The sequence below is a fragment of the Cryptococcus neoformans genome, chromosome 5 (genome assembly GCF_000149385.1).
Source record: "Cryptococcus neoformans var. neoformans B-3501A chromosome 5, whole genome shotgun sequence".
Classification (NCBI taxonomy): domain Eukaryota; kingdom Fungi; phylum Basidiomycota; class Tremellomycetes; order Tremellales; family Cryptococcaceae; genus Cryptococcus; species Cryptococcus deneoformans.
This window is the reverse complement of record NC_009181.1, coordinates 501,008-512,310: the sequence shown is the minus strand read 5'-3', so window position 1 is coordinate 512,310 and position 11,303 is coordinate 501,008. Positions and strand designations below refer to the sequence as shown.

The window sequence follows — 11,303 nt, the reverse complement described above, 5'->3', positions numbered from 1 at the left end:
ATCTGGAATTTGTTAACTGTTTTGGTATCTAATATCACGACTTGTAACGATTGCAAATGAACCGCCTGCAAACGATGCCCAACACTTTATTTCTTACTCCATTACCTTTACCGCTTTCCAGACTACGTCCTATCAGCGGATACCTAGTAGAGATGGACCTGAAACAAGCAAGACTCACAGCTGGCGTACATGTTAACGCGGTCTATGGCCTCTTGATTCTCGCGAATATCTATCGGTTGAACTAGTTGCTTTTAGCAAACAGACAGCTCTTGAGGCTGGACACGACATATATATCACTCACCCTTGAGACCAGCAGCTTCAAATCTCTGCCTATACCAGGGCCTCTTGGCCGCACTTCGCCAAACCGCTATACCCCCAACCTTTAACACTCTTTTCATTTCGAGTATTTCATAGTCCAATTCAGCACGGAGGTGTTCGAGTGCTTTCTCTGGAGTCGCTTGAAGCGTATCTAGCGCTGTTGAATCTCCTTGGGGAAGTGGGGTGCCAGGTGGAATAGGATCGAACCCTATGAAAACGGCGTGTTATTGAACCGGGCGGTAAAGGTGGTAGGGTGCCAAACAGCTAAACTCACAGTCCATTGAATCCATGACGATGATTTTGGTGAGCGACTCATCGGGAAGACCCCTCAAAACGCTGGCATTATCTGTCAATACATGCAACGCTGGCGAATCTATAACGGCGATAAAACTCACTTGAGAATAGTATCCGTGTGCAGCTTGAACGCATCTGTACTTTTGCTGTTCTTGAGAGCTTTAAACCCTTCAGGTTTGAGAAAAGCGGGACATGATGTTCTAGTGTACCTCCCATTCAAGCAAAGGAGGAAGAAATAGTTGTCATCCTATGGTGTAAAAAATGTCAGATAACTCAAAAGTATACGTTAAAAGTCCCACGTACCTTGAGTGTAGAAAGCGTGGGGATGGGATCCAAAGTCGCCTTGACGTAATCTTCCACGCTCCCATCCTGTAAGAAGCAATTCATCTGATTTTGTGGGACACCCAAAGCATGCCAATTGAAGAGTCTAAGGCTCTGTGTTAAGTCTCAAATCATACTCATGAATGAGTAGAATTGAAGCCAAACCACACTTACGGATTACCAAGAAACAGTTTGACCATCACCTTGTTCAAGAAAACGGGTCTAATCTTCTTTTGCCAAATCCTTTCCTGTTCAGCCGTCGAAGTCGCCTGACACAAGCGCTTGACATCCCCTCTAACACCAGCGATAAAGAATGCAATCTGGGCGAGACGGAGAGCCCAGCCGCTGTAGCCTCGAAAGTAGAAATTGCGTGAGAACTGAGATGTATGGGTTTTCCAATACGCGTAGGCATGTCTTTGTAAACCCCCCAACCATGTTAGAGAAAGATGTAGCTTTTTATTTTAGGACGGGGGGGACTTACGAAGACAAGAAGGGAGATAGCTTGGTAGTCAAAAGCTTGTCAAACTCTGGGTGGCGGCCTTCACCAAAAATGAGCCAGAAATCATTGTATTCCAATGCCTGGATAGCTGCAAGTTTGAGCTCTAAAATGTGACCTTGACACGGGTTCATATCTATCATCGTAAAGAATTCATTTTGGTCAGGGTTTTGGATGATGTAAAGGATTGATGAGAATTTAATGAATAATACTGACCGACGGCATGGATCCTTGCAGGTTTGGCCGTCAAGGCGTAATGGAGCACATTGTCACCTGCAGAGGTGATGGCAAGGATGTGGTCATCTTTGTTGATGTTCAATTTCTTGACGTCCACCGCCGGATCTTCCCAAGTCTATTTGAGTCAACACATGCAAAAAAGTTAGTTTCGGGTGGTGTGGTATTTGGGATCAAGAACCCCCCCCCCCCGGCGCTCGACTGACCCATCCGTAAATGTGAGTCCTGAATTGCTCGTGGATTTTTTCTTCAAGGTAAGGTATCCTCCATGCCTGTGTCTCCATCAGTTTTCTCCATCCAACAGAACCAGAATAAAAATACCGACCTTTCTCAGATGGTAGTGAAACGGGCTTAGAGGAGCACCGACTTCAAAAATTGTTTGAGTCGCCTGTGCCGCACTCGGTCCTAGAACTAATTCTGGCATTTCCAGCATGGGTGAAGGAGAGCCAAATACAGATGGAGAGTTGGTAAAAGGCGAGGTAGGGGTGAGGAGGCCGAGGTCGCTTTGGCCGAGACGATTACCGGCTTCCAAAGTAAACGATTTGGCGGACGCAGAAGCATCTCGTTGTCGTGAGCAACCCAAGAAGACATAGCTGATTTAATATGTCAATCTATCCAATTTTTCCCCTCAAGCCAAAAGGTTATATAGGGGACATACTAGGGGATTTGTATGAACCAAGTGTTCAAAAAGTTGTTCCGCGCATTGTACGTCTTGATGGTGCCCATTTTGTATTCCAGGTACTCTCGTCGAGACCCGTGAAGATGAACGCCATCGAGGTCGAACCAGCACTCCCAGAACCATTTTGAGAACCAAGATACACGTTTGCTCGCTGTACCGATGGCCTATGTATAAAGAAAGTTATTAGCTGACCATCTGATAGTGATAGTCAAAAAAAAAAGGGAGAGGGCTTACGCGTTCCTTGTTACCTACTTCTCGCGAAGTGTAAAAGTCGACAACGGCCATCAATCCCCTTTGAGTATCAAGAACTTGATCACATCTATCCAAGACTTGGTAAAAGGGAGGTATCTGTGTAGGAAACAATCAGCTCATCGGAAAGAAAAGGTCGAAATGTCTGAAAACTTGCCATGGAGAGCGAATAGCTCATGGTGATCGCCGTCAGACTTCCCCTCGGATCCACTGCCCCGCTCTCCCACTCTGGCAAAACAAACCTACTAGCATCTTGGCACAAGACGTGGACATTCTTCCACCCCCTTGCCTTGATCCTGGCCCTGGCCACTTCCAAGAGGGGTTCACATAGGTCGATGATGTATATCGCATCAAAGTAGGTCAATGGAAGATACTCATCCCTATGGCAAGGTTTCAGGTTTTAGTCACAGTTTTCAAAACGTTTTTGACTCGTACAAGACGCAAAAGACGTACATCTTTTCAATGTTCCAACCGGTACCACCTCCCAAATCCACCCATATCCTCGGTTTGGAGGGTGCACTAACGGGAAGCCTCACCATAGGCTGAGCTTTGAGATGGGCAGCCAACAGCTGAAGCATGGTCTCTCTACCCTTGAGGAGCTGGGAGCGTGTCGTGTCATATAAATCGGCTTGCCCGGCGTAAAACGCCTCGAGGTGGTCTTTCTGGTCTCGACTACCACGGTGTAAAAAGGGCTTGAAGAAGCAATTGTACATGAACCTGAGCGGAATGTGCAAGGCTGGCCACAGGCCAAGCGTAAGGGCTATAGAAGAGAGGAAGACGAGAGCATAGCCCAAGGAAGATCGGGAAAGAGGGACCAAGGTGGTGAGCAGAGATTTGAGTGGTCTGGTAACCATGTTAGTTGATCTACTGTTCGGAATGTAGCAAGGGACTCACTGTAGATAGAGGATCATCGCGCCGGCCGAAAGAATGAGAAGTATGTGCGGCAGGGTGATAGACCCGGGATGAGCCGTGGCGAGGACGATAGCCATGATGCCAGTCTAGAAGATTAGAATGGCCTATGCGTCTGGATATTGCTTCAAAACAAGAAAAGAATAGGATCAGGGACAGACATGCATTCTGACTCGCCAGCCTATAAGTATGGGACGTGGCTCGATGAACGGGTGAAGGATTAGTACTGCTAGCTCAGACCTACCGGATGCGGACCTCCACTGGCGGCTAGCAAATGTGCCGGGCAAACTAGCGGCAGGCATAGCAGCAGGTGCATTGCGGCTGACAAAGGGCGGCATGAACGTGCTTGTGAATGGTCGAACGTGGCTGGCTGTTGCGACTGTGCTGCATTGTCGAGTTTGCCTGTGTTTTGATTGCGCCGTGATTTATGCTGGCCTTGGGGCTTCGAGCTGCCAGCCGTCTTGGGGAATAACAGGACAAGGCCGCCGATCCTAGCGGGTATCCGTGCGAAATCAAGAACAAACAGACTAATAAGCAAAGGATGATTCGCAGAATAAATAACAGGGATGCGGTGACCGCAGAATAAATAACAGGGATGCGGTGACGGCCGCCTGCCACATGGTCTGCACGCGAGTTTTCGGGTGGAAAGTCGAAAGTCTGGGTGCAAGTGTTTCCAGTGTCTTGCCTCTGCCCATCCCCTCCCCCACCCCCCCGATGCCCGCCCTGCACCGCCCCGCCCTCTCCGCCGCCCGGGCCCTCCGCCGCACAGTCCGCGCGCGCATCCCGAGCGTCCTCGCCGCCCGCTACTCGACCGGCGCACCCGGTGCAGACGAAAAACAACAAATGATGTTCGGCGGTCCCCCCCCCACGAAAAAGGACGAGGGCGCAATCCTGAAGAGATACACCGGCCCAGGCTTCCCCTTCATCCCTGTAAGCCCCCCTCCCCCCTCCCCCGCCCGTGCTGAACCCGTGACCACAGTCCCTGCGCCACGTCGTCTACCCCTTCCACCCCCACCTCCACAAAGGCGGCCCCGTCAAGGAGCTCACCGTGCCGCTCCGTCGCAAAGGCGGCCGGGGCAACGACACCGGCCAGATCGTCACCCGTCACCGCGGTGGTGGGCACAAGCGCCGGATCCGTATCGTCGATTTCCATCGTCGCGCGTCCGGCGAGCACAGAGTCATCCGCATCGAGTATGACCCGGGGCGATCTGCCCACATCGCCCTCATCAGGAAGCAGGGTTCGACGTCTACCCTGAGCGCTGAGCAGGCAGAGGAGAGCTTGGCCGAAGGCGGTCACGACAACGAAGCCGTCAAGGGCGGCTGGAGCTACATCATTGCTCCTTTAGGACTGAGAGCTGGCGATGTCGTAGTTTCCTACCGAAGCGGCATACCGGAAAAGCTGATCCAACAGTGTGACATGACTTCCTCAATGTACGGCTCTACGCTTCCCAGCGGCGAAACCGACGCCGTCTCTCCTCCTCGTAAATCTCGAGCGACCGACACCCCAGAAATGCGCCGTGCGCTCGGTATGCTCCGTACCGTCACTCTCAAACCCGGAAACGTCCTCCCTCTCTATCTCATCCCTCCGGGTATGCAAGTGCACAACATCTCGCTTACCGTGGATGGCAGGATGCAGCTCTGTCGATCAGCAGGCACTTTTGGCCAGGTCGTCTCTCACCAAGGCAGCGACGGTCGATCTATCGGTGGCTCCGATGTTCTCACAATGGGCGGTGGTTTCGATGAGGAGGGTAATCGGGTGCCCAAGAAGGGTTTCGTGTTGGTCAAGCTGCAAAGCGGTGAAGTGAGAAAGTTGGATCCTGGATGTGTCGCCACCATCGGTGTGGTTAGCAAGTAAGTCCATGCGTCTTCACTTTTTCAAAAGGACCCAACTGACAGCTCCTTTTTTTTTCTTTTTTTCTTTTTACTGCAGCAAAGAGCACCAGTTCCGACAACTTGGTAAGGCCGGTCGAAACCGCTGGCTCGGTCGTCGACCCCACGTCCGTGGTGCGGCCATGAACTCTGTCGACCACGCCCACGGTGGTGGTCGAGGTAAGAGCAAGGGTAACAAGCACCCCAGGAGTATCTACGGTACATTGCAGCACGTCAGAACGAGGAGGCCCAAGGACAAGGACGGGAACAAGGCGTACGTGTATTCATGTTTGGACCTGACAGCCGTGAATCGGGATGCTAATTTTTTTCGTATTGCAGTGTTGTTACCGAGCGACCAAGAGGAAAGCAGACAGCGGCCAAGCACTAGACCATCTTTCTTTTTTTCTTTTCGGATGCATTGTTACCTTTCACAGGATACATGGACTTGGCTACCTTTCACAGGATACATGGACTTGGCTACCTTTCACTGGACACATGGACTTGGCATTTACAAACGAACGAGCGATGGAAGATTCATCATGACTCTATACATGTCTACAAACAATAATCATCGGCTTTTCGTTGCACTTTTTTCCATGACAGACCCTTCCATAGGGCTTTGGCGATACCTCAGACCGGCTGATACCAAAGGATCGGACTGCTGGTTTGATCCATTCCCTCCGTCGCCTTCTTTCTGCTCAACAATGATAGGCCGAGGTCGTGAAGAGGTTTTGATCGTTGGTGTCTTATCTTTATCTGAAGCGGATGGTCCTAGACCTTTGGGACCGGGGGCGAGGGAGTAGAGGATGGTGCCCACTGAGTGAGAAATAAGCATGTTTCGCCTTTGAGCAATAAAGAAAACACTTGCATAACACCATCGCACCACCAACGACCAAGCTCCATGTCAGTCCGCTCCCATAATACCAAACACTGATAGCCAGACTGACTGCCTTTCTCACCGTCAACACCAAGTTCACCGTCACCGAATTCACCCTCGTCGTCAACCTGTTCACACCCCTGACACAGAGACCTTGAGTGATGAGGTTGAGAGCGAGAGCAAACATGGCGGAAGGAATGAGAAGCTCGTGCCAGTCAAAGTATTTGGCGGACGAAAAAGAGGTTGGATTTTCAGTGAAGAGGGCAGGGAAAAGGGAAGCTGAAGGTCGAGGAATGGATAGTAAAGTGAGAGATGGAGAGGAAGTATAGGCGTTGTATGTTTGGATAAGGTCGGAATAGAAGGGTGTAAAGAGAGGGAGTGAGAGAAAATGCTGTAGGGATTCGATTAGCGATGTGAAATGTAAAATGCATATGACGAAAACCCACGCCATAGAATAATGCTTCTTTCCACTGCTTCCCATACATACGATAAGTATGCTCCTGATACAGCCCCAGGAGTGCAGATAGAAAAAGAGCAGCGGCAAGGATAGCTATACCTGCCAGGTAGTCCCGCTCATGGGCCATCCAAGAAGTTGGTCGGACGACTGATTCAGTCGTACTTGTTGATACTGTGCCACTTGATCGGGACGGTTGTCGATGGGGGGCGGAAAGGGTAGCGATGACGATGCCGATGGTGATGAGCAACCCAGCAAGCTATAGATAGAACAAAAGGAAGTTAAATGCTGGCCATGATGTGTTTGTTTCTCACCATCTGGGCTATTGAATATCTCCGCTTCCCGATCACCCTCCCAACGACCATCGATACGCAAAGACCTATGAATGGTAGTCAGTTGGGCTACACCTATCACGAACATTGTACTGACCACCACTCCGAAAAATAATGTGAATGGTTACAGGAATCTATGGAGCGTTTTAGTAATCATTGCGAGATACCTACTTATACCACTGCCTACCTTTAAGCCGAACGCGTAATTGTTCACTGCACGAAATGAGCTGGCAAACAGCAACACACACACACACAGAGGCACACTTACTCAAGCTGACGGCAAAGAATAAGATCACCTGTATTATCCAGCGTTTCAGAGGTACATTCCGTGTCTTGAGCTTGGGATAAAGTATTCCTGATCTGCTTCGGGCCAGCTCGACTTGCGAGGAAAGGTTCTGTAGAGCGACAAAGACAAACTGGGAGAATGTAAGGAATGTGCCTGCAGCGTCTTAGTACTTGCCGGATCTCCACGAGGTCGAACGGGCAATTTACCAGATTTGGGATGGTCCTTGAGGACTCCCTCCAATGCCCATACGTTGCTATTGTGAGGATGAGTTGGTGCAGACAGTCGAGGCGCTTCGAAAAATATACTTACGAGCAGCAGCCACCAAAGACGAGGGAGAGGATCATGAACCATTCGCCGGCAGTGGTCTGGAGGAATGAGGATATGAGACCCGGGTCTTTCATTGTGACTAGCAGTTGAGAGACCTCTGTAAGTGTCAGGATATCCTCTCTGGAACAATGTTGCTGCTATGGACTGTAATGTCTGGATAAATATAACATGAATGGAAGGCGCATCACTGGCGGATTCGCGTCATGACAACGTAAACAAGACCGGACATCACCGCTTCCCGTTCCCGTTCCTCGCTCTGTTCCTTAAATTAACGTAGACGTTTATATTTATACAAGAATTGACCGACATTTATCGACGACTTTCATTTCATCTCATTTCCGCAATCTCCGCTCTCCGCCATGGCCCCCGCCCTCCCCCTCCCAGAATACTTCACCCTCCTTATATACCTCGCCATCCTCCTCATCGCAGCATTCACATCTCTCCCACACTCCACATCCTACTTCCTCTCCGCTCCCCTCGCCCAATCATCCTCAGCAGACAGACCAGAACACCCATTCCTCACACCCATAACCTCAAGGCCACTCATCACCATGGCCTGGGATGTTATCGGGGTGGGAATGATAATGTTCTGGTGGGGAGGAAAGATGAAGGGCTGGTGGGAGGGTAAGTCCGTCGCCAAGAAAGAAGAGGTCGTCGGTGAAAGCGATATGGAGGAAAGGACAAGGAGGACCACAAAGATGTTTGCGAGGTTCAAAGAAGCCGGGATGGCCACTGCAGGCATGGCTTTGGTCTATTATCTGTTCCTCTCCCTCATGGGAGCGCCCCTTAACAGGTAAGCCTCCTCTGTGTCAAGAACCTTTGCGGGGTCGTTGCTGACTCGCTTCAGCTATTTCTCTCACTCTCTTCTTTTGGCTTTACATTTGTCTATACTCACAGTGTGGACGCCGGTGTACACGTTGGGTATCCCATCAATGTACGATCAAGGAATCTATGCCCGGTTCCGCATGACTCGTCTCTTCTGCCAGTTCCAGTAAGCACATTCTTCTCCAGATAACCCCGCATTTGCCCTCATCGTCTTCTGTTCTTCCCAGGCCCGAGAATCCCATAGAGCGCGCGCTCGTTTACCCTGTTATCGGCACCTTTGTTGGTGCATGGATCGGCGCCATTCCCATCGCGCTTGATTGGGACCGTCCTTGGCAAAGCTACCCATTGACTGTGGCGTTTGCTTCCATTCTTGGCTTCATCGTCGGTGGTTTCGCTTCTTGGACACACTCTGTCGGGGAAGATATGTACGAAGAAGTCAGCGCCGGGGGGAGTGTAAAGGAGAATGAGAAAGCGGGGAAGAAGAAGAACAAGAAGAAGAAGAGCATTGCAGCGTAGTGCATATAGGTACATTTCTTTGAAGATCAATCATTTCTTCCAGCGCCAGTGCTGTATGTTGACCCACAAAACTGCAACGTTTTCCAAACAAGGACAGAACATATGCTATGCATTTGAGACGACTTTAATGATATATACAAGCACAGATATAAATAGGATTTATGAACATTCGTTGCGACATGACTCTGGGCATATTACTTGTATCGTAAGAGACTGGTGTATGCGTGTATGCGAAGCACAGAAAACTGTCAATGCGAGATCCGCGTGAGGCAGGTATTAAGCTAGCAATCGTACGTATCTGCTGGAGGCCAATAAAAACAAACACCCATCAAGGGCGCGGGGACAATTTTGGATGGGCATATGGCGCCCCCCCCTTTTTTTTTCTATGATAGAGGCCAGTTGCAAAGGGCTGCTACCCATTTGGCCATGTTCACCTTTTTAGCTTCACTGGCGACAATGAAGGGATGCTGCAGTAGTTGCCAAGGGTAGGGCCTATCTGTTCCCGATCTTATCAAGCTGGATATATTTCTTTTAGCATCGTATCTTGCTCCCTCAATGAAGATGAACTTGCCATTGTCCCATGAAATCTTTGATAGGCTCGCTCCACACCCTCCCCACACTTAGATCATCGATCATTACCGGTACGGGTGCCGTCACAATGTATGACAATAACTCTATAGGTGCAACTGATTGATTTTCGCCCTCGGGAGGAAATGGGAATCGGAGGTGGGCGATCTCGTGCAAGGTCATGCCGAGAGACCAAACGTCCGCCTTGATCGAGTAAGGCTTGTTTTGTATTCTTTCAGGCTAATTACGACATCAGCTATTCGGTTTGATGTACCAAAGGGGTTACTTACGGCCATGTAAAAGCTTGTCCCAGTAAAAGTCCCCGCCAAAGACTCTACCAGCTCTCCACTGACTCCAAAATCACAAAGCTTGACGGCCCCCTGTCGAGTGATAAGGATATTGGAGGGTTTGATGTCTCGATGAACGATCCGCCGTTGGTGGAGATAATCAAGACCTTTCAACACCGAAGACGCAACTCTACCCAGGACATGTTCGGAGCACCTCATACTCTTCTTCTTCATCTTACCCAGAAGACTATCCAGACTGCCGGCTTCGCAGTACTCCATGAGAATTCCTATTGACGAATCATGATCCGCCAAGAAAGATCCATAATGTTCCACAATAAACGGCGAAGCGCAAGAGTTAAGAATCTCTAGTTCACGAAGGAGCTGCTTGTGCACCATTGGGTTCGAGGTTCGAGTGATAACCTGCAGTCAGTGGTTAATGGTAGTCATGACAGAATCCAATGGTTATCCTTACCTTCTTGGCCATAATGCGACCTGTGGCTCGGTCCTGTACCATATCCACTGAGCCACCAGTCCCTTCACCGAGCCTTCTCATCATTACCAGTCCTTCAGGATCAAATACTGGTGATTCCTTGTGCTCGTTCACCTCTTCTGCTGCTCGCGGTAGATCCAGACTTTGTCTTGCAGATCCTCCCGATAGGCTAGCAGACGGTGATTCACGCCTTGAAGCTGCGTTATACAGTGATGCCGAATCTGACCGATCACGTCCTGCGGTAGCCCGGCTACTATCGCTCATCAAGCTGCCTGCTCGGCTCCTCGCTCCTCCTCTATCGGACCCAGTTTCAAACCGGTTTCGAGATAATGCTTGTCTAATATCCTCCGTCATGGCACTGATCGCATCACCTCCAGGTCCAATCAGACCGTTACCCACACACCCGTAACCATACGATGATTCTCCTTCATCATAGTCCCTTCCGCGAGCTTGTAGTGTGGGGTTCGCATCTTCGGAAGATGTAAGTGAAAGGGAAGACAGACTTAGATTCAAGCCTCCTCCAGCAGGACGTCCAGGCGTCGGCGTCTTCAGTTCAGAGGATAATGCGTCGGTATCATCCGGCAGTTCAAGAGGGTAGTCGTGCTCGGTGGAGAAGCCCGGTCCGACGGAGCTGGCTCCTGGAATGGAAAGTTTTAAGCTTGGTGTGTTTCTCTCCCCATATCCTCTAGCAGAATGAGCGTTCAAGAGTGCTGGCCTATTGGGAGGAGCTGGGGACGCTGAAGAAGGAGCAGAGCTTGACGAAGCAGGAATAGTCGGGGTAAGCGGGGTCAGAGATAGTTTAGGGCGAGACGACGACGAAGGGGTTGGAGAAGGGCGCATCGGACGGAGAGCAAGAGATGGAAGAGAGGAGGGCTGATGCCATCCTCCCTGGCCTGCTTGGTCAACATGCATACCGGCTGGATCCCATTCACGTCAGTTGATCTGCCCATCAACTTGATGATATTCTGCACTT

The 11,303-nt window shown here is 50.2% G+C and overlaps 5 protein-coding genes across 5 annotated transcripts in view; 2 read left to right on the top strand and 3 right to left on the bottom strand.

Annotated features, from left to right (window-relative positions):
- Nucleotides 1-93: 93 nt before the first annotated feature.
- Nucleotides 94-3,580, bottom strand: CNBE1930 (hypothetical protein; the record flags this gene model as incomplete). Its single annotated transcript, XM_770385.1, has 16 exons — nucleotides 94-122; nucleotides 179-241; nucleotides 302-526; nucleotides 593-654; nucleotides 714-859; nucleotides 916-1,039; nucleotides 1,108-1,347; nucleotides 1,415-1,565; nucleotides 1,646-1,781; nucleotides 1,870-1,935; nucleotides 1,989-2,256; nucleotides 2,322-2,506; nucleotides 2,577-2,690; nucleotides 2,803-2,971; nucleotides 3,045-3,434; nucleotides 3,486-3,580. 16 exons carry the CDS (start codon nucleotides 3,578-3,580, stop codon nucleotides 94-96), a joined length of 2,463 nt encoding a protein of 820 aa, XP_775478.1.
- A 538-nt stretch (nucleotides 3,581-4,118) lies between these two features.
- CNBE1920 (hypothetical protein) lies at nucleotides 4,119-5,757 on the top strand (the record flags this gene model as incomplete). The annotated part of the gene is made up of 4 exons (XM_770384.1): nucleotides 4,119-4,430; nucleotides 4,480-5,351; nucleotides 5,431-5,643; nucleotides 5,709-5,757. 4 exons carry the CDS (start codon nucleotides 4,119-4,121, stop codon nucleotides 5,755-5,757), a joined length of 1,446 nt encoding a protein of 481 aa, XP_775477.1.
- A 180-nt stretch (nucleotides 5,758-5,937) lies between these two features.
- CNBE1910 (hypothetical protein) lies at nucleotides 5,938-7,719 on the bottom strand (the record flags this gene model as incomplete). Its single annotated transcript, XM_770383.1, has 9 exons — nucleotides 5,938-6,185; nucleotides 6,238-6,637; nucleotides 6,693-6,959; nucleotides 7,015-7,079; nucleotides 7,130-7,166; nucleotides 7,220-7,245; nucleotides 7,301-7,471; nucleotides 7,525-7,571; nucleotides 7,628-7,719. The coding sequence occupies 9 exons, from the start codon at nucleotides 7,717-7,719 to the stop codon at nucleotides 5,938-5,940; spliced, it is 1,353 nt and encodes a 450-aa protein (XP_775476.1).
- A 285-nt stretch (nucleotides 7,720-8,004) lies between these two features.
- Nucleotides 8,005-8,986, top strand: CNBE1900 (hypothetical protein; the record flags this gene model as incomplete). Its single annotated transcript, XM_770382.1, has 3 exons — nucleotides 8,005-8,438; nucleotides 8,493-8,636; nucleotides 8,698-8,986. The coding sequence occupies 3 exons, from the start codon at nucleotides 8,005-8,007 to the stop codon at nucleotides 8,984-8,986; spliced, it is 867 nt and encodes a 288-aa protein (XP_775475.1).
- A 383-nt stretch (nucleotides 8,987-9,369) lies between these two features.
- CNBE1890 (hypothetical protein) overlaps nucleotides 9,370-11,303 on the bottom strand; it is a gene marked incomplete at both ends in the record, with an annotated part of 2,081 nt that continues 147 nt past the window's right edge. The window contains 4 exons of the mRNA XM_770381.1: nucleotides 9,370-9,502; nucleotides 9,558-9,793; nucleotides 9,844-10,260; nucleotides 10,313-11,247. Coding sequence (XP_775474.1) covers nucleotides 9,370-9,502; nucleotides 9,558-9,793; nucleotides 9,844-10,260; nucleotides 10,313-11,247 — 1,721 coding nt within the window. The remainder of the gene's footprint in view (nucleotides 9,503-9,557; nucleotides 9,794-9,843; nucleotides 10,261-10,312; nucleotides 11,248-11,303) is intronic.